Raw genomic sequence first — 21411 nt, 5'->3', positions numbered from 1 at the left:
TGGCTGACCTACATGTTTAATAGATTGGCTAGGCTAGGGGGACAGCAGTCAAAATCTAGGACCCACCAAAGATGGGAGCCCTGGGGAGCTACTGTCTGCTGTTGTTAGGGGTGCACCAGAATGAAGTAAGTCCTGGAACAATTGCAGTCAGGCTTTCTATTATCTGAGTGGACCAGAAAAATCTCAAACTCTCAAATTGAGTGAAGATGATATAAACTGATGTTCCTCTGGGCTCCTAGCAGAAACAAACAAAAATATTCTCTGGCTTTGTTTCTACAAAGATTTTTAGTGACAACATTTGACCTGCTATCAAAGATAACTTGATTCAATAGGAGGCAAGATCACATGAGTAAGAAAGAGAAGAAAAACAAAACAGGAGAGACCAAATTAGAATCAAGATAACTAGGATTATACTTTGCTTTGAAAAAACTGAAACTATATTCAAAGAGATAAAAGCAAAGCTTGAAAAACTGGTCGGGGACCAAGAAACTATAGATAGAGTATAGCAGATTTCAAAAAGAACCAAACGGAAATTCTAGAATTGAAAATGCCAGTAAACCAAATTAGAAAACAGTAGACAGGTTTAGCTGCAGATTAGACACAGCTGAAAAAGAAAAAAAGACCTAATAAATAGAACATAGGTCAGAAGCTTAGAATTAGGGTGACATGAAAAGTTTTAAGAAATACATATTGCCTTTCAGGAAGTTGCTCCCAGGGTACTGAGGATGCAATCTGCAACATGTACATGTCCACCAAACCAGTGACGGCTATCCACCTGAAATGGTAATGGGAAGGAGGGCATTATCTGCACAGAAAGTGATCTTATATGTCCTAACTTTCTTCCAGGATTGTTTTCTATGACTTCTCAAATTGTCCTAGTCTCAGATGCACAGGGACACCAAAATAAAATGGTATAGGCTCTTAGGTTCTAAAAATGTTTAGTAGATTCCAGAAGGAATATAAGATGTTCTTATATGTGTTGTTTTCTTGTGGTTATAGATTTAAAGGAAGTTTAATTCAAACTAGTTGGTCTTTCTTTTTTAATTTAAATTTTTTTTTAAGTTTTATTTAAATTCCAGTTAGTTACCATATATATAATATTAGTTTCAGGTGTATAAAATAGTGATTTGCTACTTCCATACATCACCTGGTGCTCATCACAGCACTTTCCTTAATCCCCATCACCTGTGTAACCCATCCCCACACTCACCGACCCTCTGGTAACCATCAGTTTGTTCTCTTATAGTTAAGGGTCTGTTTCTTGGTTTGCCTCTTTCTTAATTTTTTTCCTGAAATTAATAATTGTAATTATTTGTCTTGTGTGGTTTAAAATCTACCACTTTCATTTCATGCTAGGTACATAGTTTTAGTGTTACAAATTTAAAGTTTTAGATATATTAATAATTAAAAGTTCAACTTATGTTTGCTTAATTCTGTTAAGTTTCCTGAATGTGGCTCCTAACATCTTAGATTGAATGTTTACAAATTGGTGAGGTCTGCCAATATTTCATTGGGAGAATGAGGCTGCATTTTATGGCTCTTTTAGTGTGATTTCATTCCTGACTGTATGGGTCTTTTTACCCAAGGGAGTACTTAGAAAGTTGGAGGAGTTATGGAATTTTGTTTCCTCCTTTCCAGGTCACTCCTATGGTATAAGGCATCAATCACTTCCTTTGCTTATACACTTTCTGATTTTCCTTAGATGTTGACCTTTCCTCAACATTCTTCCTATGTGAGTTCTAACTTGGATTTTATGGATATCTATCAGATTTGAGACTAAATTTGTTTCTAAAAGTGCCTTTTTCTCCTAATAGGGCTATTCTTTTTTCCTTGCCTTTATTTGATTGATACACTTTTAGTTTTTCTGCCTCAGGACCACTAGGGGGAGGTATTTGCTATCTCTTGGCTTGATCATTTCTAGCAAACTATGAATTTATAAGCCTTGTGGTCTAATATTTTAAAACACCAACAAATGCTTTTTTGGGTATCTTAAAAAAATTAACAGACCCTTTTTAAAGAAGTTGTAGGTTTACAGGAAAATTGAGCAGAAAGTGCAGAAAGTTCCCGTTGTCCTCTTTCCCCTTCGCCAACCATGAATCTTGTTACTGATATCTTACATTGGTGGGTGCATTTGTTTCAATTGATGATTGAATACTGATATTTTGTAAATTTATTTATTTGATACTCTTTAAAGAGGATTTTGAGAGAAGGGAGATTTTGAGAGAGAGCATGCCGCACGTGCACACATGCCAATACATTGGAGGAGGGGCAAAGGGAGAAGAAGGGAATCTCAAACCCACTTCACACTCAGTGCAGAGCCCAATGTCGGGCTTAATCTCATGATCCTGAGATCAGGACCTGAGCTAAAATCAAGAGTCAGATGCTTAACTGGCTGAGTCACCCAGGGCCTCTCTAACACTGATACATTTTTATTAACTATATACCATAGTTTACATTAGGGTTCACTTTTTATGTTATAAATTCCATGGGTTTTGACAAATGTCTAATGACATTTATTTATCATCTCAGTATGATACAGAGGTTTTTTTCGTTGTCCTAAAAAATCCTCTGTGCTCCACCTATTAATCTCTCCGTCTCTCTGAACTTCTGCAATCCAATCTTACTGTTTCCATTATTTTGCCTGTTTCAAAATGTCAGCTAGTAGGAACCATATACTATGTATTCTTCTCAGGTTGGTTTCTTTTACTTAGCAATATGCATAGAAGTTTCCTTCAAAAGCTTAACTTTTCATGGCTTAATAGCTGAATGAACACTTCATTATATGGATATTCCACAGTTTATCAGTCATCTACTGAAAGACATCTTGGTTGTTTGTAAGTTTGGCAATTATGAGTAGAGCTACTATAAAAATGTGTATGAAGTTTCTTAAGTTTTTGACTCACTTAAGTAAATACCAAGGAGTGCAACTGCTGGATCATTTAAGAGTATGTGAAGTTTTGGAAGAAATCACTAGCCTGTCTTCCAAAGTGGTTATGCCATTTTGCACTCTCACCAGCAATGAAATGAGATCTTGTTATTGCACACATTTGTCAGCATTTGGTATTACCCGTATTGTGGATTTTAGCCTTTCTAATGGGCACATCGTAGTCTCTTATTGTTTTTTGAATTTGTAATTTCACGCATATGATGTTGAGCTTTTTCTCTTTTTCATATAATTATTTGCTATCTGTATAGCTTTTTTTCGTGAGATATCTGTTCAGATTTTTTTGTCCTTTAAAAAATTGGATTGTCGTCTTACTGTTGAATTTTATAAGTAGTTTGGATATTTTGGATAACTGTCCTTTTTCAATTCTGCTACTATTTTCTCCCAGTCTTTTCATTCTCCTAATATTGTCTTTTGCAGAGCAGAAAATTTTAATTTTAATGAAAGTCCAACTTCCTGGTGTTTCTCTCATATAGTCCTTCTGGTATTGTATCTACAAAGTCATCACCCTATGCAAAGTCGTCTAGATTTTCTGCTGTGTTATATTATAGGAATTTTATAGTTGTGCATTTTGAGTTAACTTCTGTAAAAGTTGTAAGGTCAGTGTCTAAATTCTTTTTTTGTTTTTTTGAATATGGATATCATAGTTCTAGCACCGCACCTGGAGTGTAACTGGTTCAAACTGAGATACAAACGGAAACACTCCTCTGATTCTAGAGATTCAGAGCCAGTTCGGCAGGGACCGCAGCGCAGAGCGGATCCCTCTCCTCTCTCCAGCTCGCTCGCGCCTCGCCCGGCTTGCTCTGCAACCGTGTCTGCCAAACCCGATGTGGCTGAGATCGAGAGATTCGAGGAGTCGAAATGGAAGAAGACAGGAACGCAAGAGAAAAATCCGCTGCCCTCGAAAGAAGCGACTGAACCGGAGAAGCAAGCAGGACCACCGCAGTGAGGCTGCGCCAACCGCACAGTATTGCCTTCTTGTTTTGCCTCTTTTAGCTGTTTACCTTTGTAAGATGCAAAGCGGTTGGATCAAGTTTATTTATTTACTTTTTATTTTTTATTTATTTATGATAGTCCACACAGAGAGAGAGAGAGAGAGAGAGAGAGGCAGAGACCCAGTTAGAGGGAGAAGCAGGCTCCATGCACCAGGAGCCCGACGTGGGATTCAATCCCGGGTCTCCAGGATCTCGCCCTGGGCCGGAGGCAGGCGCCAAACCACTGAGCCACCCAGGGATCCCCTGGGTCAAGTTTAAATGACTGTGCTGCCCCTTTTCACATCAAAGAATGGAGAACTACTGACGACGAAGGCGCCTGCCCTTCCCATCTGCCTGTCTGTCTGGCTGGCAGGGAAGGAAAATGACTTGCATGTTGGTGAAGGAAGAAGCTGGGTGGGATGGGAGGACGGTGAGATCTAGAGCATCCCGCAGGCTGTTAAAATGCAGTTTAATCGGAGTGCCGTTTTTTTGTCCAAATGATTTTGATTACTGGAATGCACGATTTTTAAAATATGCAAATGAAGTTTTAAAACGTGAAAAAAATGTAAAGGTTTAGAACCTCCCAAAAGAATCTAAAACATAATTAATTTTTAAATATCGTACACATGTCAAATTATAACATTTTATATACATTGAGTTAAATAAAATGTATTGTCAAAATTAATTTCATTTATTTCTTTTTGCCTCTTTCATGTGGCTACTAGAAAATTTTAAATTACATATATGATTCATGATATATTTCTACTAGATGGTATTTCTTTAGACTTTGGTATCCATTAGCATGTGAAGAGTAAATTAGAATTCAATTTTCTAAAAATATTTTGTACTTTCCACATAGAATGCCTTCAGGATATATTATTTCCCCCTTCTTTGTGCTCCAAGAACAATTTGTCACTTAGAACAAGATAGATATTATTATGACATTTTTGCCCTTTTAATATAAGGACATAAATAAGATTAATGTAAAAAAAAATCTCACAAAATACCGGGTAAGGAAGGGCAGAGAGCATGTTTAGATCTGGATAAAGGTGGGAAGGCAGAGATGGATTTATGATGAAGCTAATGAAGTTTAAATTTACGCTCCAGTGCTCTTCACTTGTATAGTTCCCTTCCAAGGCCCTAAGAAGATGCCGGTAATTTGCTCACAGGGTCTTATGTTTTACGGCTCTTAAAATAGTGAGATATTTTAGCCACAACCAGTGAAAACATCTGACTCTCTCCACCTCGATTTTCCTTTCATCTTATTCCGTCTTGTGTCAAATGGCATTGAAATGATCACAGGCATTTTTGGGATCTGCCCCGAAAGGTTGATTTGGGGATACACTGAATTTGGGTATAATGGGGTATATTTATGTGGTTTGTGAATATGAAGTTGCTCTGGTTGTTTCATTTCAGAAATGGCTCTTGGGAATAGTCCTGCCCTACTGCCCCAGTGACTCACCCCATCAAATGTTGGGACACCACAGTGAAAGGCAAGAATTGGTATTGAAATACGAACTTGTCTTGTGGTGCTTGGAAGCAGAAATATGTGGTAATGGTAGAGGAAAAAGCTCTATATACTGTTTAAAGCCAGAAGCTGGTCTGTGGAAAATTCTACCAGAGAGTAAAGTTGCAAGCGGAGATTTCAGTTTTCATTGGTGTCTTGTTTAAAGGGTAGATCTTTTCTGCCAGGAATATATTTGCTAATGCAGTACATATGTAAAGAATAAATTTCATAAATTCCCACTGAAAAAGAAAAAACTATGGTAAATATTTATGAAATTGATTTTCACAGCCAAAGGACAAGAAATCGGGATTCAATTTTCCAAAACTATTTTTCTATTAGTGTCATGTGATACTAATTAAAAGTGCTAGAAAAAGATTTCCCAGGGGCATCTGGGTGGCTCAGTGGTTAATCATCTGCCTTCAGCTCAGGTCATGATCCCAGGGTCCTGGATCAAGCCCCTGTCAGCCTCCCTGCTCAGCGGGGAGCCTGCTTCTCCCTCTGCCTATGTCTCTGCCTCTCTCTCTGTGTCTCTCATGAATAAATAAATAAAATCTTTAAAAAAAAGAGTCTTCCTAAAAAAAAAAAAATCAGAACTTATCCTTATATTGCTGAATATCCCCTCCATGACTGTAGTATCCCTACTCCGAAGAAAGTCTTCCATCTGCAGCATGATCTAAGTGTCCTGAGGTAATGTAATTTCTGAAAGGGTCCACCCTTCCATCCCCAAAGAAGAAAAAGGGTCAGTTTCAAAATCCGTTTAATATGTATAACTTCCAGGTCCGAGGTGGCATAGTGTTACATTTCAAAGGCAAATGTATCCATTCAATTTTTTTTTCAGAAGTCATTATTCTCTTCTGAACATATTCTGAGAAATATGTTTTCTGAAATTTCAAGAAAGTTAGGTAAACTAAGAGTTTCTTCTGACAGTCTCTAGTGTGTTTCAATCTATTTGCATGTATCACCACATTTAAGGCAGCTTAGTTGAAAAAATTCAAAACAGCTTACTGAGTTCCTGGAAGAAAATAAAACACTTTTTAAAGGTAGGTAAAAGCATATCATATCAGATTTAAGCATTGTTACTTGAGATCAAATTTCTTTTCTAGGAGCAAGAGTATCAATGTCAAATCATTCTTTTGTTATTTCCAAGGACATTGGGTTCTAGACATCCCTACATGTTAAATGATTATCTCTGCTTGTTGACGCTTAATGAGCTTAGTTTTGCAGCTATTACTAGTGGCTGCTTGTAATGCTATGTTAAGAAGTTTCTGTGTATCATCCATGATCAGTGAGTGGACAAGAGTACAATGATTGATTAACTGTGTCTGTTGTAGACCTGTCTATGTTTGGGGGTCAGAGAGAGAGATAAGAAAGGGAGAGCACAGTCTCTTTCCAAAGACTTCCAGGTCCAACCTAAGATAGAAAATATGTTATTTTCTACTAAATATTTTCTATTAAATGCCAGCAATTAAATGTCTCCTTTCTGGGTTGATACAACAGGATTGGTGGCCCAGTAAAAATATTCCCTCACATTGCTGGAATCATTTGTATGAGGTAAAAGGGAGCCCTGATTTTTTTAGGATCTGTATTTGTCAAGGCAAGACTAAGAACCCTGTTCCCACTCTGCGGTGACTCCTGCAGCATTTTCCTGGCTCAGAAAATTTACCATTTGGTGGCCCACTGGTGGTTTCCTGGGTAGTGTGTGTGCCCCTTTGGATGCCTGCAGGGGCGGTCACTCCAAAGTCATCATCTGTGTCGCTGGGAGTTGTGGAGAAGCTCTCCGGGGTTCCCTGGATGGCAGGATTCCCTCCTGCTTGCCCTGCAGGAAGGATTCCATTCTGGGCATCTGGATTAGCTGGACTGGTAGGCAGGATGGCTCCAGGAAACAGTGGCTGAAAAATGAGGCCTGTGAAGATTTGTGGGGACCCTGGCTGGAATGAGGAAAGGAAAAGGGAAACAAAAGGACACATTTTAAGGCTGGTCAACCAGCCTTTTCTCCTTCAAGGGCAGTGAGTTGGGGCAGGAATGCAAGATGGAAAGGGTAGTAGAGTCAGAGAAAATAATAAAGATTAGGCATTTCTCAGAAGAAATGCTTCCCTCTCCTGATCGAGCCTGGTGATGGTTTCATGACTAATTCCATGCTGTATTTTATTTTCCTCAGAAAGGATAAATCAGAACCAAGCCAGTCATGGGAAAAGGAATAATGAATAATGTGTTCATCTCAGGTGTACATGAAGGTAGAACTAAGGTAGAAAATCCATACAATTATGCTGGGCTATATCCCTGCTACTGACCTAAATTATAGTCTCTCTTTTGCCCAGAAGTTTTTAAAGAATTTAAGAGACAAAAAATTAATGGGAAAAATTAATTAGTCAATCAATCTTCATCTTATGGTTTCCATCTTTTCAAGTTTCTTTTGATTTTTTTGAGGGCATTGAATATTCAGTCAGAAATACTTCTCTTGTCAGTTCAGCAACTTGTGTATTCCTTGAGGTTACTTAAAGGAACTCTTCTGTGTAGGTTTGTCAGTGATTTGCGTACTGGATATAAACATTGTTGCTGCCTATATTTATTTATTTTTCCTGGAAAATATTACTGTAATAAGTTCCTCCTAAGAAGAAATAGTTTAGTATGAACTTGATTTGGAGAAAGTTCAGGCAGGAACTTGTTCTCTGAAACTCCTCAGTTCCAGTGATGTTGACATAGAATAGGAAGGCTTGAGGGCTCATAATTAAGATATAGGCTAGTTTCTTTGGGCATAGTTCCTAATTGTTAGTTTGTGTAAGAGCCTCTTGAGAAGTTTGTTTAAATTCCCAGGCTCCATTGTTAGAGATTCTGATTGATCTGATCTAGGGCAGAATCCAGAAATCTACATTTTTATCAGCACCCTGAATTGTCTTGATCTGGTGATCCAAGACTGACGTTTGGAAAACACTGTCTTAGATTTACCAGGTACTGAAGGCAAAATTAGGCTTATGCCAGAAAAGAGACAGGAGTGGAACACAGTGTTTTCAAGCTGGGGGTCATGGCATCTATAGATTTGAAATAAAGAAGGTGGTAAGGCCTATCATTAAACAATAAGACACAAAGAATAGACTATAAGTTACCAAGTGCATTCCATACAGTAAGGGTAAATACTATTTCATGAAGTGTGTATGTGTGTGTGTGTGTGTGTGTTAGCTGCATTAAAGATACAGCTATTACTGTGGGTTTTACTTTAAAAAGTTTGAAAACCACTGGTATAGCAGATAGAAAAATGACTTTTGATCTGAATCTACTACTTCTTGACCTTGGGACCAACATAGCTTAAGTTCTCTGAGCCTCAGTTTTGTTATCTATATACCTGGGTTAAAAAATCTGTGCTTTGTGGGGTGCCTGGGTGACTCAGTTTGCAGAACATGCAACTCTTGATCTTGGGGTCAAGATCAAGCCCCACACTGGGCATAAAGTTTATTTAAAAAATATCTGTACTTTGTAATTTGGTGAGGATTAAAGGCAATATATATAAAAGATCTAGAAGGTGTCTCTTAAAATTGGCTTATTAATGGTAAATGTGGGCTTTCATGTATCATTGTTGAAAAACAGCCCCATTATTTGATTTTATTTGTGAACAATCTAGTAAATCTCTACCTTTTTCATAATAGAAAGATTTAAAAGAAAACCTGTCTTCCCAGATAATGCCTCAACTCTTCAGTGTCATGTTTAGATATCACATTAATTCATTTTTTTCTAAAAATGACTTATGGGGAAAGATACAGAAGTATCTAATAATGGTAAGATGAGTATTATTTAGGTTCAGCCTTCTAGTTATTTATGTGTATAGGGAAGAGTTCATCCATCAGGATAAAATGCTAGAACTTTTCCCATAAATATTAAAAATTTAAGCCAAGAAATTAATTTTTTCCTGCAACAAATACCAATAAGTATATTATTCAACATTGCATGTTTTTTGATCATTGATAATCCTAGATTTTAATCATATAAAGTTAAAAATATGCATTGAATTTCTGGATAGAATTGAATCTAATATCAACATATGGAAAACAAAAGCTAAGTCAAATTAATGGAAAAGTAGTTGGAGAAGGATAGTGAAATCCTCAGCTAGACAAAGGTATCTCAATGCAAGGATCTGTAAAAAATGTTCATTTTACGATAATATACACCAGATTTAAGGTTAGTGGTAAAAAGAGATTGTATGGTGACAGAAAGCAGGATTGTGATAGCATGAGAAGAATTTGAAATGCTAGTAATTTAATTTTTTTTTTTTTTACCAATTCCTCTGAGCTCAGGATAGCACCCTAAAAGGAAAATAATAACACAAGTTGTTAGACAAAGTTTAATATATTTGAGGTAAGGTATGTATAATATAATTTAAAAACTTAAAATATTTTAAAATTTGTAAAGAGATTTAAAAATTTTCAACAGTATTTTAATTGCCTTTATGACTTGTTTCAGATAATTCAAGTCACTTTATGATATTGGACTGCTAATACCTAAGATCTGAGTGATGTGAAGTCTTCTGAATTTTTTTTTCTGAATTTTAAAACATATATTTTTCTACTATTAAGTAATATATGTACATTGGAGGAAACTTGGAAAATGCAGAAAGCAACAAAGAAAAAAATACTATCCTGTCATACAGAGCCTGATGGATTTTCTTCTACATGTTTTTCACACATTTCTTTTTTATATAATAGAAGTTATTTATATAATTTATATAAGCTCTTTTTTATTTTTTATTTTATATAAGCTCTTTATGTAATTTGGGTCTTATTTTTTCTTTTAATAATACACCAACTATTATTTAACCTTACCAGTGACAGATTCAAATAAATGCACTTTTTGAATGGTCACAAAGTATTTGCTTTTACGTTGCACCACCTACTCGATCATTTTCCTTTTGTTTAAATTTAAGTTGCACCCGAGTTTTTTCTCTATCACACATATTATTATTTTGATTAATATATTTGTAAATAGACCTTTGCTATATTTCAGATTATTTCATTGGGTTGTGTTCCCAGATGTGGAATTAAAAATTGATACAGACTTTCTATCTGATTCTGCTTTCAGAATTTAAAGCTACCACCTGATGTGGGTCCTGTATGATCTTGACCCTTGGTAATTTTATCAGTGATCTCAAGTAGTATTACCTTTCATAAAGGAAAATAAGGAGAAAGGAAGGTGTTTGTATTATTTTTAGGGAAAAGATACATAGTTAATAAGTAAATTTGAGATTGAAAAAGAAATCCCCCAAATCATTAATCATTAGATCAATCCCATTAATTAATTTTTTTCTTAGCTGTATGGTTTAAAGGGCTGACTAGTTCATCCATGACATTTACTGTGTGATTGTAACTGAAGAACTGTATTTCCAATTGTTCTTCAAATTAGAAATAAAAATATTATCTTCAAAGGTTGGTATGAATACTGAGATAGTATATAACAAATAATAAAATACCTAGAACAGTGTCTGTGTATAATAAATGCTCAATAAGGGTTAGCTCATCATAACCAGTGTTTATACAGTGCAAAGTAAATAAGAAATTTGGCAACTATCTGGTGAATTGAGGCAGGATGACGTATGTCAAACTAAGATGATATAAAATAAAAATTACGTTATAGAATAATCTTACATGGGCTCCAAGGTGTGCTACAATAACTGGCAACATCTGAAAAAGAGTGAAAAATTCAATTGAAATTATATTCAAAGATAAGTTCTAGCAGATGATATAAATGCTGAGATTTTCTTAAAAGTATACAATATTCATTGAATAAATATTTGTTACCAATATATCAGCTACAGTCATAGGTAGAAACTCATAGAGTTAATTGGGAATTGGAAGTCAACCAATTTGAAAAAAGCAGATTAGACCCAGAGAGATTTAGAAATCAGTCCAAGGCAGCACATTTAGTTACTGAATAGAATAGGCAAAAAATAATTTTGGTCTCAAGCTATCTCCAAACTGTACAAGCAATAAGAATAGTAGAATGCATATGTTTCTTTTATATGACATCTCAGAAGACACATTAAAAATGGATTTTTAAAATACAAAGATTTAATGAAGCATATGTGTTTAGTCTCATAATGGTAATCTGGATGGATATTTTGCTGTTAAAATAGAGCACTGGTAGAAAATTACAGTTAATATCATTCTATCATCTAGATACTGGCAGAGTTCTTAGAAGTAAGTGAGAACTACTTCACAGGTCACTGATAACCACATAAATTTTATGAAGTTTTAGTTGAAAAGATTGGGGTGAGGTGTTGGCATGCTCTGATACTCTAAGAACTAATCTCGAATTTGTACAGAGAACTAGGGTTTTAAAATTTATTTTTATTTTTATAGAAATTCACATAGAGTCATGAAAGTTATCCAAATGGAATTTTGACACTAACCAACCCAAAAGATGTGGAAGTCTTATGAAGTAGACTCTTAACTTTGTTATTTCTCAGGATAGTTTGTACAGTAATACCCATAATGCCAAAAGGTACACACACACATTTAGGATATACATTTAAGAAAAAGCCTTACTGTCAGTCAGATCCTTGGCTACTGACAAAAAAAAGCCCAACTATTCTTCAGAATGGCGATGGGAAAATGGGTTGAAGGGAAGGGGTACTGAGGATTTGGAAAAAAGCATAATTGAGATTTCTTCTTTAAAGGCCAATTAGAAGGAACAAAAAGATACAAATAGGAAACCACAGATGTGTGAATATGAAGTGTCATAAAAGATAATTTAGTTCACCAATAAAACAGTAAAGAGAAAAAAATTGTATTAGTTTTTGGTGGAGGAATTGTTTGAAATAAAATAGCTAACACTGAGTGTTTTCGTGTGGTAGGTACTATTTTAAGTGCTTTATGTTTATTTGTTTATGTAATCCTTTTAACAGCCCTCGAAATAGGTTCTACTTTAATCCCTGTTTTAAATCATGAGGAAAATGAGCCGCAGAGTGAAGTAACTTGACCACACACGTATAACTAGGGAGCTGGGATTTGGCCAGAGTTTTGTGGTTTTAGAGTTCATCCTTAATCATGTTGGCCTCATGTTGATAAATAAGAGCTGTGGACAGGTGCCCAGGTTTCTGGCAGAGGATGTAGGTCACGCTGCATAGGGAGACTCAGGATTGGAAGGGCTGGGGCTGCACGGGAGGTCACATACGGGGACACTTGGTGGTGGCATATCCTGAAGACATTGAAGAATCCCTACTAAGTATGGTGATTGATTTATATTATTGCATATTGGGGAGCATGCAATGTCACACCCTCCCTGCTGAACCTTCAGGATCATCTGCAGTGCCTACTAAAGCCTTTGACTGCAGTGGATATTCTTCGGTGAATATGAAGATGTGCCAAATTGGACTTCAAGGTTAGAGCTGGGCAACAATTGAAACTGAAGCTGGAGGGTTAGCATATGGATTACATCAGGGTCGTGTTTAAAGAGAGTCTCATTTTACTTGCTTGTGTTTCTAGTCTTTTTCAGAGGATCACTTTTATTATTAAGATATAAATAAGCGGCAAATACTTTGAGTGAAGGCTCTAATATATCTGTAAGAAGTAAGTGCTGATTTATATCCATCTCAATATTAAAAAAGAAATGTGAAAATTAGTTATGTCACAGAATTTCACAAAGAGGAATAAATGAAGCAACATAGGGTTTCTTGTACTGTTATTTTGGACAATGAAAATACAGAGAAAAGTATCAGTTGCATATGATATAGAATTTAAATTAAGCAACTTCAAATTATTTTGTCAATTACACCCAGCTTTGATTACATTTACTAATTAATACACGCTTGCTCTGAATATGACTTGGAGGTGTCCAGAGAGGTAGGAAGATGATTAGAATATATTGGCTCATCGCTGTATTTATGTTTCATAATTTGGGAACATGTACTAGAAGTCTTGCACTTTTGTGTATCTTTAGACCCACAAATACTATTCCTAAGAACTGGTTCTAAGGAAATAATCATTGATATGGTTAAAGACTTAGTTAAAGTGTCTTCACTGTAATACTCTTTACAGAAGCAAAAATTTTGATTAAAAAAACCAAATTTTTGCAGTATGATAGAACATTAAACAATCAAAACAATTTTATAAGTGAATATTTCAAAATACAAAAACTATTCAAAATACATAAGTGAAAAAATTAGATTATAGAACACTAGACATAGTAAGAATATATTTTCTTTAAAAAATGTACTTATATGTGTAGAAAAACAACTGGAAGGACATACCCTAGGATGCTAGCTGTGTTTAGTTTTGGCTGGTAGGATTACGGGTGGGTTATTTTTCTTTTTGGTTTTCTAAATTTTCTCAATTCTCTATAATTAACACACAATATATATAATACATAAAGACACTTCTACAAAAAATTAGATCATTATGTGGGAAAGACAGGGGCTGGATTAATCTGTTACAGAGAATAAGTTACCTCTAAACAATTTAGTCTAGCTGTAAAGAGATCATTACGTATTTCTCCAGTCACTAAGGTATTTAGAGAAGTTTCAAGAAGGTAAATCTTGGGCTTTTTCTTTTGTTAAAACACAACACTTCTGGTAAGAGTGATGCTCTACGTATGCCATTTAAATCTTAGTGACAGAGGGTTTTTCGGGGGGAGGGTTTCCTGAAAGCCAGTAATGATGGGAGGGGAGAAGGAACTAGAAAGTCACTGGGGACTTGGGCATGGAACAAGCACAGAAAAAGATTAGACTTGATGCAAATTCATCTCTTTATTTTTTTCTTTGGGATGATTCTGGTCATCCAGAAAGTCTTCTATAGAAAAGAGCAAGCTAGAAAAGAATTCTGTTATCTCTCGATTTCCTCCTTTATATTTGTTTACTTTTCAGTTTTCCCCAGTGCCTCACATTTTCCTGTTACTCATTATAGATGTATTTTAGAGAGGTTATAGGGTGGTGTGCTCAGCTTTCTTGGTAAGTTTTCATCAAGGAGCAAATTGCCAAAAATGTTCTATGTTTAATTGAACATCCCTCTGTAAATTTCTGAGTAAACTTTTTTTTTTAAAGAATTATTTATTGGGCAGTCTGGGTGGCTCAGCAGTTTAGCACCGCCTTCAGCCCAGGGTGTGATCCTGGAAACCCAGGATCGAGTCCCACATCGGGCTCCCTGCGTGGAGCCTGCTTCTCCCTTTGCCTGTGTCTGTGCCTCTCTCTCTCTCTCTCTGTGTCTCTTGTGAATAAATAAATAAAAACTTTATATATAAAAAATATTTATTTATTTATTTGGTAGAGAGAGAGAGAGAGAAAGAGGGAGAGAAAGAGGGAGTGCACGAGAGGGCAGGGGTAGAAGAGGCAAAGAGAGAATCCCAAGCAGACCCCATGCTGAGTATGAAACCAGCTGTGGGGCTCCACCCCAGGACCCTGAGATTATGACCTGAGCTGACACCAAGAGTCTGATGCTTAACTGACCAAGCTACCCAGGTGCTCTTCTGGGTAAAACTTGTAAGAAGCTTAAAAAATTCTTTCCTCCCCTTTAGGCTTTAGATAGAATATACTCCCTGAAGTTGAACTGAACTCCTGTCTTGAACTTACTTGGGGTTGCAGCTGCTGTTGGGTGTTCAGTACCCCCAGGCTGAGTGGGAGGGTCTGGGTACCAGAAGCCATCCCTGCAGCAGGATTTAGCTGTAGGACAACGGAGGAGATTGTCATTGTGTTGTGTCATGTGTTGCGCATTCAAGAAACTAAAATGTATTTACCAAATGCAAAATATGCTTGAAGGGAGGATTTGCAAGGCACATGTATACACTTACTATTCACACATAAAAACTAGTATGTGATATACTATTGCATTGGGAATTAGATGTAGAGACTTTGGGGACTTACTTAGTCTACTGGTACAACCCTAATGTGCAGGACTAACTTTTCCCATATGAACGCATTTTCTCGAGGATTACTTGGATGATTTTATCCTCACTTTCCCCTTTTGACTATAATAACTATGGTTCATATGATTTTTTGCTAACTTTCTTATAAAGAAATTAATTCCTTCTTAGGTAGTCCCATAAAAATGGTGAGGGTCACAATGAAATATCTAGTCTGAATATGGCCTAAATACTGTATTTAAATTTGACCACCTTAATCAGGAGAGGAATTTATTATGTTTCCTCTCCCAGACAGAGTCAACTATACAGATAGTCCTTGAGAAGGATGAAGATCTTTCTACCCCTTCTGGTTTCCTCTTGTTGGGATGATGATAGTAGTTATAGCGTTTGTGTAGGTGTGTGGACATTGTGAGGCCAGTGAGGAAAATATGTCAGAGGAATGTGCAGAGGACCTTGAAGAAGGCATAAGAAGAACTAAAGCAGTAAAGATATGAGAATTTGATTAATTCCCCTAAAAGCCCATTTACTAGGAGGAATTTTTAATGTTATACTGAATAGCATCCCATGCTCTGACTTTTCTGTGTACTTTTTCAACTTATCCACAAAGAATGTGTGTGTGTGTGTGTGTGTGTGTGTTTGTGGATATACTCAACATTAGGTATTATATTTAACAGTGGATATTAAAATGATTTAAGGGTACTTACCAGCTGCAGATCTGATGCCAGTGTGAACATCTGTGTCAGTGGTATTAGACTTAAAGAGGGGAAGACCTGTAGGGCATTGAAATTGAGGTAAGAACAGAGCTTGTCTGTTTCCAGCGCGCTGCCAATGGTGGATATCCTCAAGTACCTATACTCCTGTCACAGATGGATTTAGGATGAAGGTAAATGGAGGTTAAGCTTTGGGACCTCTTATCAGTGTTGGTCTTTTCCGTGGCCCTCAGAGGCATCGTAGCAGTGTGTCGAGATTAAAAATGTGTAATTGGCTCTTATTTCTTATCTCATACACTTTCATATGTAATTTTACATATCTAATTTTGTGTTCTTTTTTTTGTGTGTGTGTGTTCATTTTCTTAAACAGGATCCCTAAATTGTATAAGCTTCAGGTTCCTTAAGGAATGAGATGCTGTCCTGTCTTGAGTGTTTTCTAGTGTCCATAAATTAAAAAAAGCTTCAGACTTTGGTGTTATTGTATTATTTCACAAAGTTTAGGGTAGGTAAGAAGGGATCCTTTAGAGCAGAACAAGGGTTGGAGTGGGAAGAAGGGGGTAGCCAAGAGACAATGTAGATTTCAAAAGTCTTTCAATATGCTTTGAAGAAACAGATTTTATGGTAACATCAGCTCATCAGTAACAAAAGAACTTAAAAAGGTTATAAGGAAATCTGCAGTTATTTATGTAGAAGTATCTTAATCCCTGCTGGCTCTGGCAGCTACCACATATGATTATGTCACAGTATTTCAAGAGCATTGATGACCAAGCTTTGTCTATAGGTGTAGCTATTGCTTTTCAGAGTTTACTATTGGTTGCTAAACCAAATTATTACTGAGACAAAAAGAAAAAGAATGAAGATGTTTTGCTTTTCCTGCTCAAAATTTTCAAAAGGCATGTTGATTCTTTTTTTTCTTCCCAAGAGAAAGTCATCCTCTCTTGTTCAGCCATAAGACTTGGTGTATATCTTGATTTTAAATTTACTAGTCTTGACATGCTCCCTTTGTTGGTCTGCAGATGTTCTCCACTGTAGACGCTTACCTGATTTGGCTGTTGCTGGTTTAGCAGTGTTGCCTGGTGTGGAATCAGTTTCGTTGGAGGAAGTCCCAAAGCAGGGTTGAGCTGTGCCTGTGATGACAAATATTAGATGAGGCAGGGATGGGTCTGGGGTTTTGTATACATTTATTTCCAGGACGTAAAAAGTTGTCACAAATGCGGAAATGTCTGCTTTTAGGCTTTGTGTGTTTCTGGAGTAGTTTTAATTCCCTGGAAAGTTTCATGTATGACAGGAGACGGGATTGTAGAGTGGAAAAATGCCACAGCAGAGGGATGTGGTGGGGAGGGGTCTAAGGTGGGGTTGAGCACACGGTGGTAATTCCTAGGTTTCCTTCTCTTTTCTGGAATTGCCTTTCTCCTTTTCTAGGACATGAAAAACATCGTCGGCACATTAGCTCTGTAAGTATTTGCTTTTCCCCCATGCTTGAAGGTAAACTGCCATAACTTCTACTGCATTGTCATGAAGCTTCCTGCTTCTGCCTTCTGCCTGACAAATCATTTCCTGTAATGGAAATTCAATTTCGTCCCTGGCCTGGGTATTTTCCTAGTGTATTAATAACCTAATTGCAGGTATGAAAATGTCATTGACATCCGTATTATCTAGTTGTACCATTTTGTTTTATAGATGAGGAAACTGAGGTTCACAGAAGCAAAGTGACCTGCCCAAGGTGATATGGTGAGTAGCAGAGCCTGTACCAGAATCCCTGCAGGTTCTCTTAGTCCTCGAATAAATAAATCCTTTTTCATCAGCTTCTCTGCATTCAGGTAGAAGCCTCCTGGCCTGGTCAACTCCAGTTTGCCCTTGCATCCCAGAGGGCAGAGTGGTATGGCCCTCCAGCACTATATCAGCCCTTGAGTGACTTGGCTGTATCGTGAAGCTGCCACTGACTGGTTTCACTATGGACTTTTCCCTTCTGTTGTAAGAGGTAGGATTGGTATTATCTACCCTTAGCGGTCCCTTTAAGGTTTAAGATTATGTATGTATGCTTTTCATTCCCCACGATCTATTGTCAGCATGGCAACCAGAGTGCTCCTTTGAAAACAATAGTCTTGGGATGCCTGGGTGGTTCCGTGGTTTAGTGCCTGCCTTCAGCCCAGGGTGTGATCCTGGAGTCCTGGGATTGAGTCCCACATCAGGTTCCCTGTGTGGAGCCTGCTTCTCCCTCTGCCTGTGTCTCTGCCTCAATCTCTCTCTCTCTCTCTCTGTGTGTGTGTGTCTCCCACGAATAAATAAATAAAATCTTAAAAAAAAAAAAAAAAGAAAACAATAGTCTGGTTCTTTCTCTTCTCTGCTCAACCCCTCCATTGACTTCCATTTTCACTTGGAGTAACAGCCAGAGACTCTATGATGGCCTACACAGTCCTCATGCCCTGGACCTCTATTATCTCTCTGACCTTCCATCCCATCCCACTTCCTCTTGCTCACTTTGTCGCTGCCATCAAAGATACTTGCTATCTCTGGGCAGATGGGCTCACTCTTGCCTCAAAACCTCACCTCTGTCTGTTTCCTCTGTCTGGAATATTCTTACCCTAGACATTGGCTCACTCTCTCACCTGCTTCAAGTCTTTGCTTGAGTTTACTTTCTTATTGATCAAAGTCACTTACCCCAGCCACTCTCCTGAATATGCATTCTACTCCATCACCAATGTGTACCCTATTTCCAAGCTTTGGGTCTGCTAAAAATAATCACTAGGCTCTTTTATGTGTCCACATTTAAAATTTGGTTCATTTTTTTATATAAATATGATATATTCAATAAACTCATTTACAAATAATAAAAAATATCTTGTCCATGTGTCCTATTTTTCATTTGATAAATACCACTGCTGTACCTTAAAGGCATGTCAGTATCACACCCTGCATCCCCTGCACCACTAACTTGCCAGCTGCTGTCATATCATTGGTGATTAGCAATCTGCATTAACCTTCACACAACTCCTCAGTCAACCTTGAATGATAGTGGCTGTATGCCTGGAAAGTTTTATTTATCTTGAGTTTTCACAAATTATATGGTAATTTGAATACACTAAAGATACCCTATTTCGAAGAACTTTTTGGTAAATTTGTTTGAAGTGAAAAATCTGTATTTTACAAAAGAATTGCTAATTTAGCTTGTTTCAAAAATAATTTTTTGCAGACAACTTCTTTAAAGAAGGACATTGGTATATTTGGAGTGAAATAAAAGGAGATTGGTTCTATCCCCTCCGCATAAGATACCCTATTCACCTTCATAGAACTAGTCATAGTTATAATTTATAACAACATTTATTTAAAAAAATCTTTATTAGTATCTACAGTCGTTGCAAACACCATGAAGGATCATGTCTTTTTTTTTTTTTTCTTTTACCCCTCACCATTGTATTTTCAGCAGCTAGTGCAATATTTGGTACATAGAGATTTCAATAAGTATTTGTTGATTGTGTGGATGACTATAGACATGTCAAGAGAGTTCAATTAAGAATGGTCTCTTTGAAAAAAAAAAAAAAATGGATCCCTGGGTGGCGCAGCGGTTTGGCGCCTGCCTTTGGCCCAGGGCGCGATCCTGGAGACCTAGGATCGAGTCCCATATCGGGCTCCTGGTGCATGGAGCCTGCTTCTCTCTCTGCCTATGTCTCCACCTCTCTCTCTCTCTCTCTCTCTCTCTGTGACTATCATAAATAAAAAAAAAAAAATGGTCTCTTTGTGTTCTCCTATTTCATAGAAAATTGCATCTAATTTTTTCTCTATGTCCACACTCAAGCATCTCAAATGGTCAAAGGGAAGTCCATTTAGAGATCCAAACCACCCACATCTGTGTCTATAAAATATTGGAGGACAATTGGAGTATGTATTCGGACACTAGTTCTCCTTTCTTTTAAACACTTATTATATGTGAATATATTTTTTAATGTTCTAAGTAAAAAAAGTTGGCCACTTTGTAATATTCCCCTGGTGTTGTGCACTTTGATCCCCTTTTTCAGAGTTTATATAGTCACACAATTTGGTAATCTTTTTAGAGTTTCTATAGTCTATATGTTTCATGCTTCCAATTAGTAAAATCAAAAAATGTAGTTTACCTCTTTAGTTATGAGAATATAATGGGTTACCAAGAAAGTCTTAAATTCTTTTTGGAAAGTAAAATAATTAGCCACTTTGAGTAGATAAAATTTAAGGCATTCCTTCCCCCTGCCCCTAGTTTCTACCCCACTGTTCTGCCAACATAATTGAAATTCTATCATGTTAGAGTGGATGTTTTTAAAAAATCTAAGTATGTTGAAATATGCACTGCCACCTTATTAGTTTATCATTTTCACCTTGGAAAACAAAAACAGAAAACTAAGGGAATGGGTCACAGGACAAAGCAGTGTTGATGGAGTGCAGGAAGAAAGACAGGTCTACAAGCAGTGGGTGCGGCTGAGGCCAACTGATAATAAAATAGATGGATAGCACTTACCGGTAATGACTGAGTTGATCCTAGAAGATAAAGTAGTAGAATCATAGTCTTCATGTTTCAAAATGCTACCTACAGTAACAAAATAGTGTCAATCTTTCACTCTATTTTTTCCCTTTTCAGAGGAGACATTTTTAAAAAAGTTCTATTTGAAATATGATCAGTTAACATTACCTTTCTCTCCACTTGGCAAAATGTACAGGTGAAATGATATTCAAAGTCCAGTTGATTTCTCCAGTTTCTTGGTGAATAATTTTACCCTTTGATGAGTTGTAAGTTTGTAGAAGGAATTTAAACTCAATTCCAGGAGGCTGGCAACTGAGAGGCCAATCAGGACTTAGCTGTCTGTGAAATCATTTGGTTTCTTTCATTTCCCAACACTTCATTAGGTGAGTTATTAGCTGCAGACATCATATTACCCAATGTCTACCATTTGAATAGAGGGTATTTCAAGAATACATACCTTGTGCAATTAAAAAAAGTGCAGACAATAAAAAATTACAATCCTCTTTCACTTCATCTCCTTCCCAAATGACTTCCCAGATGTATCTGTTTTGTCATGTTTGTATGAACACATAAATCAAACATCAAGATGTGTAGCTTTGTGCATAGTTAAAAATTAGGCCTATTATGCATTGCTTTGCAACTCTATTTACTTGACAAATAATGGACAACTTCATATGTCAGTACATATAGATTTATTTCATTTATTTAATGGTTATGTTATGACACATAACATTTCTTTTTGATGGACATTTAATCCATTCCATTGTATTTTATAATTATAAAAGTGGAATAATGAACATCCTTATAAAACCTGTCTCACAGATGTGCGAGTATTTCTGTAGATTTTATTCCTAGAAGTGCTGAATTAAAGGATATTTATGTTTTTAATTTCAATAGATAAGGTCGATTGCCATCCAGAAATGTTGAATGGTATGCTTTATTTTCAA

The 21411-nt window shown here is 36.6% G+C and overlaps 1 protein-coding gene and 1 long non-coding RNA gene across 3 annotated transcripts; one reads left to right on the top strand and one right to left on the bottom strand.

Annotated features, from left to right (window-relative positions):
* The first annotated feature begins 700 nt into the window (after window positions 1-700).
* On the top strand, window positions 701-4077 carry LOC119865057. The gene is made up of 3 exons (XR_005368403.1): window positions 701-783; window positions 3662-3911; window positions 4019-4077. It is a non-coding gene; the product is annotated as an uncharacterized LOC119865057 (long non-coding RNA).
* Window positions 4078-6186: 2109 nt separating this feature from the next.
* On the bottom strand, window positions 6187-17971 carry AMTN (amelotin). 2 transcript variants are annotated; one of them, XM_038555125.1, is made up of 8 exons: window positions 17724-17971; window positions 17013-17099; window positions 15967-16032; window positions 14973-15062; window positions 11056-11091; window positions 9694-9720; window positions 7089-7353; window positions 6187-6437 (listed from the first exon to the last, which is right to left on the bottom strand). In XM_038555125.1, exons 1-8 carry the CDS (start codon window positions 17772-17774, stop codon window positions 6427-6429), a joined length of 633 nt encoding a protein of 210 aa, XP_038411053.1. In that variant the 5' UTR covers window positions 17775-17971; the 3' UTR covers window positions 6187-6426. The 2 variants fall into 2 exon arrangements, with proteins under 2 accessions (XP_038411053.1, XP_038411054.1); XM_038555126.1 differs by having other exon boundaries at window positions 17687-17967.
* Between the last annotated feature and the right edge of the window lie 3440 nt (window positions 17972-21411).

This window comes from Canis lupus, chromosome 13 (assembly GCF_011100685.1).
Source record: "Canis lupus familiaris isolate Mischka breed German Shepherd chromosome 13, alternate assembly UU_Cfam_GSD_1.0, whole genome shotgun sequence".
Lineage (NCBI taxonomy): Eukaryota > Metazoa > Chordata > Mammalia > Carnivora > Canidae > Canis > Canis lupus.
Note: the sequence above shows the minus strand (reverse complement) of the source record. Positions and strands in the feature narration are given on the sequence as shown.

Coding starts and splice junctions, on each gene's coding strand:
- AMTN (XM_038555125.1), bottom strand. CDS start 17,774: ATGAAAAAGGATTTATTTATTCGAGGACTAAGAGAACCTGCAGGGATT. Junction 11,092..14,972: donor AACAGCAGCTGCAACCCCAA/GTAAGTTCAAGA, acceptor ACTCTTTTTCAG/ATGTTGCCAGTTATTGTAGC. Junction 7,354..9,693: donor TCCTGAGCTCAGAGGAATTG/GTAAAAAAAAAA, acceptor TCCTCATTCCAG/CCAGGGTCCCCACAAATCTT.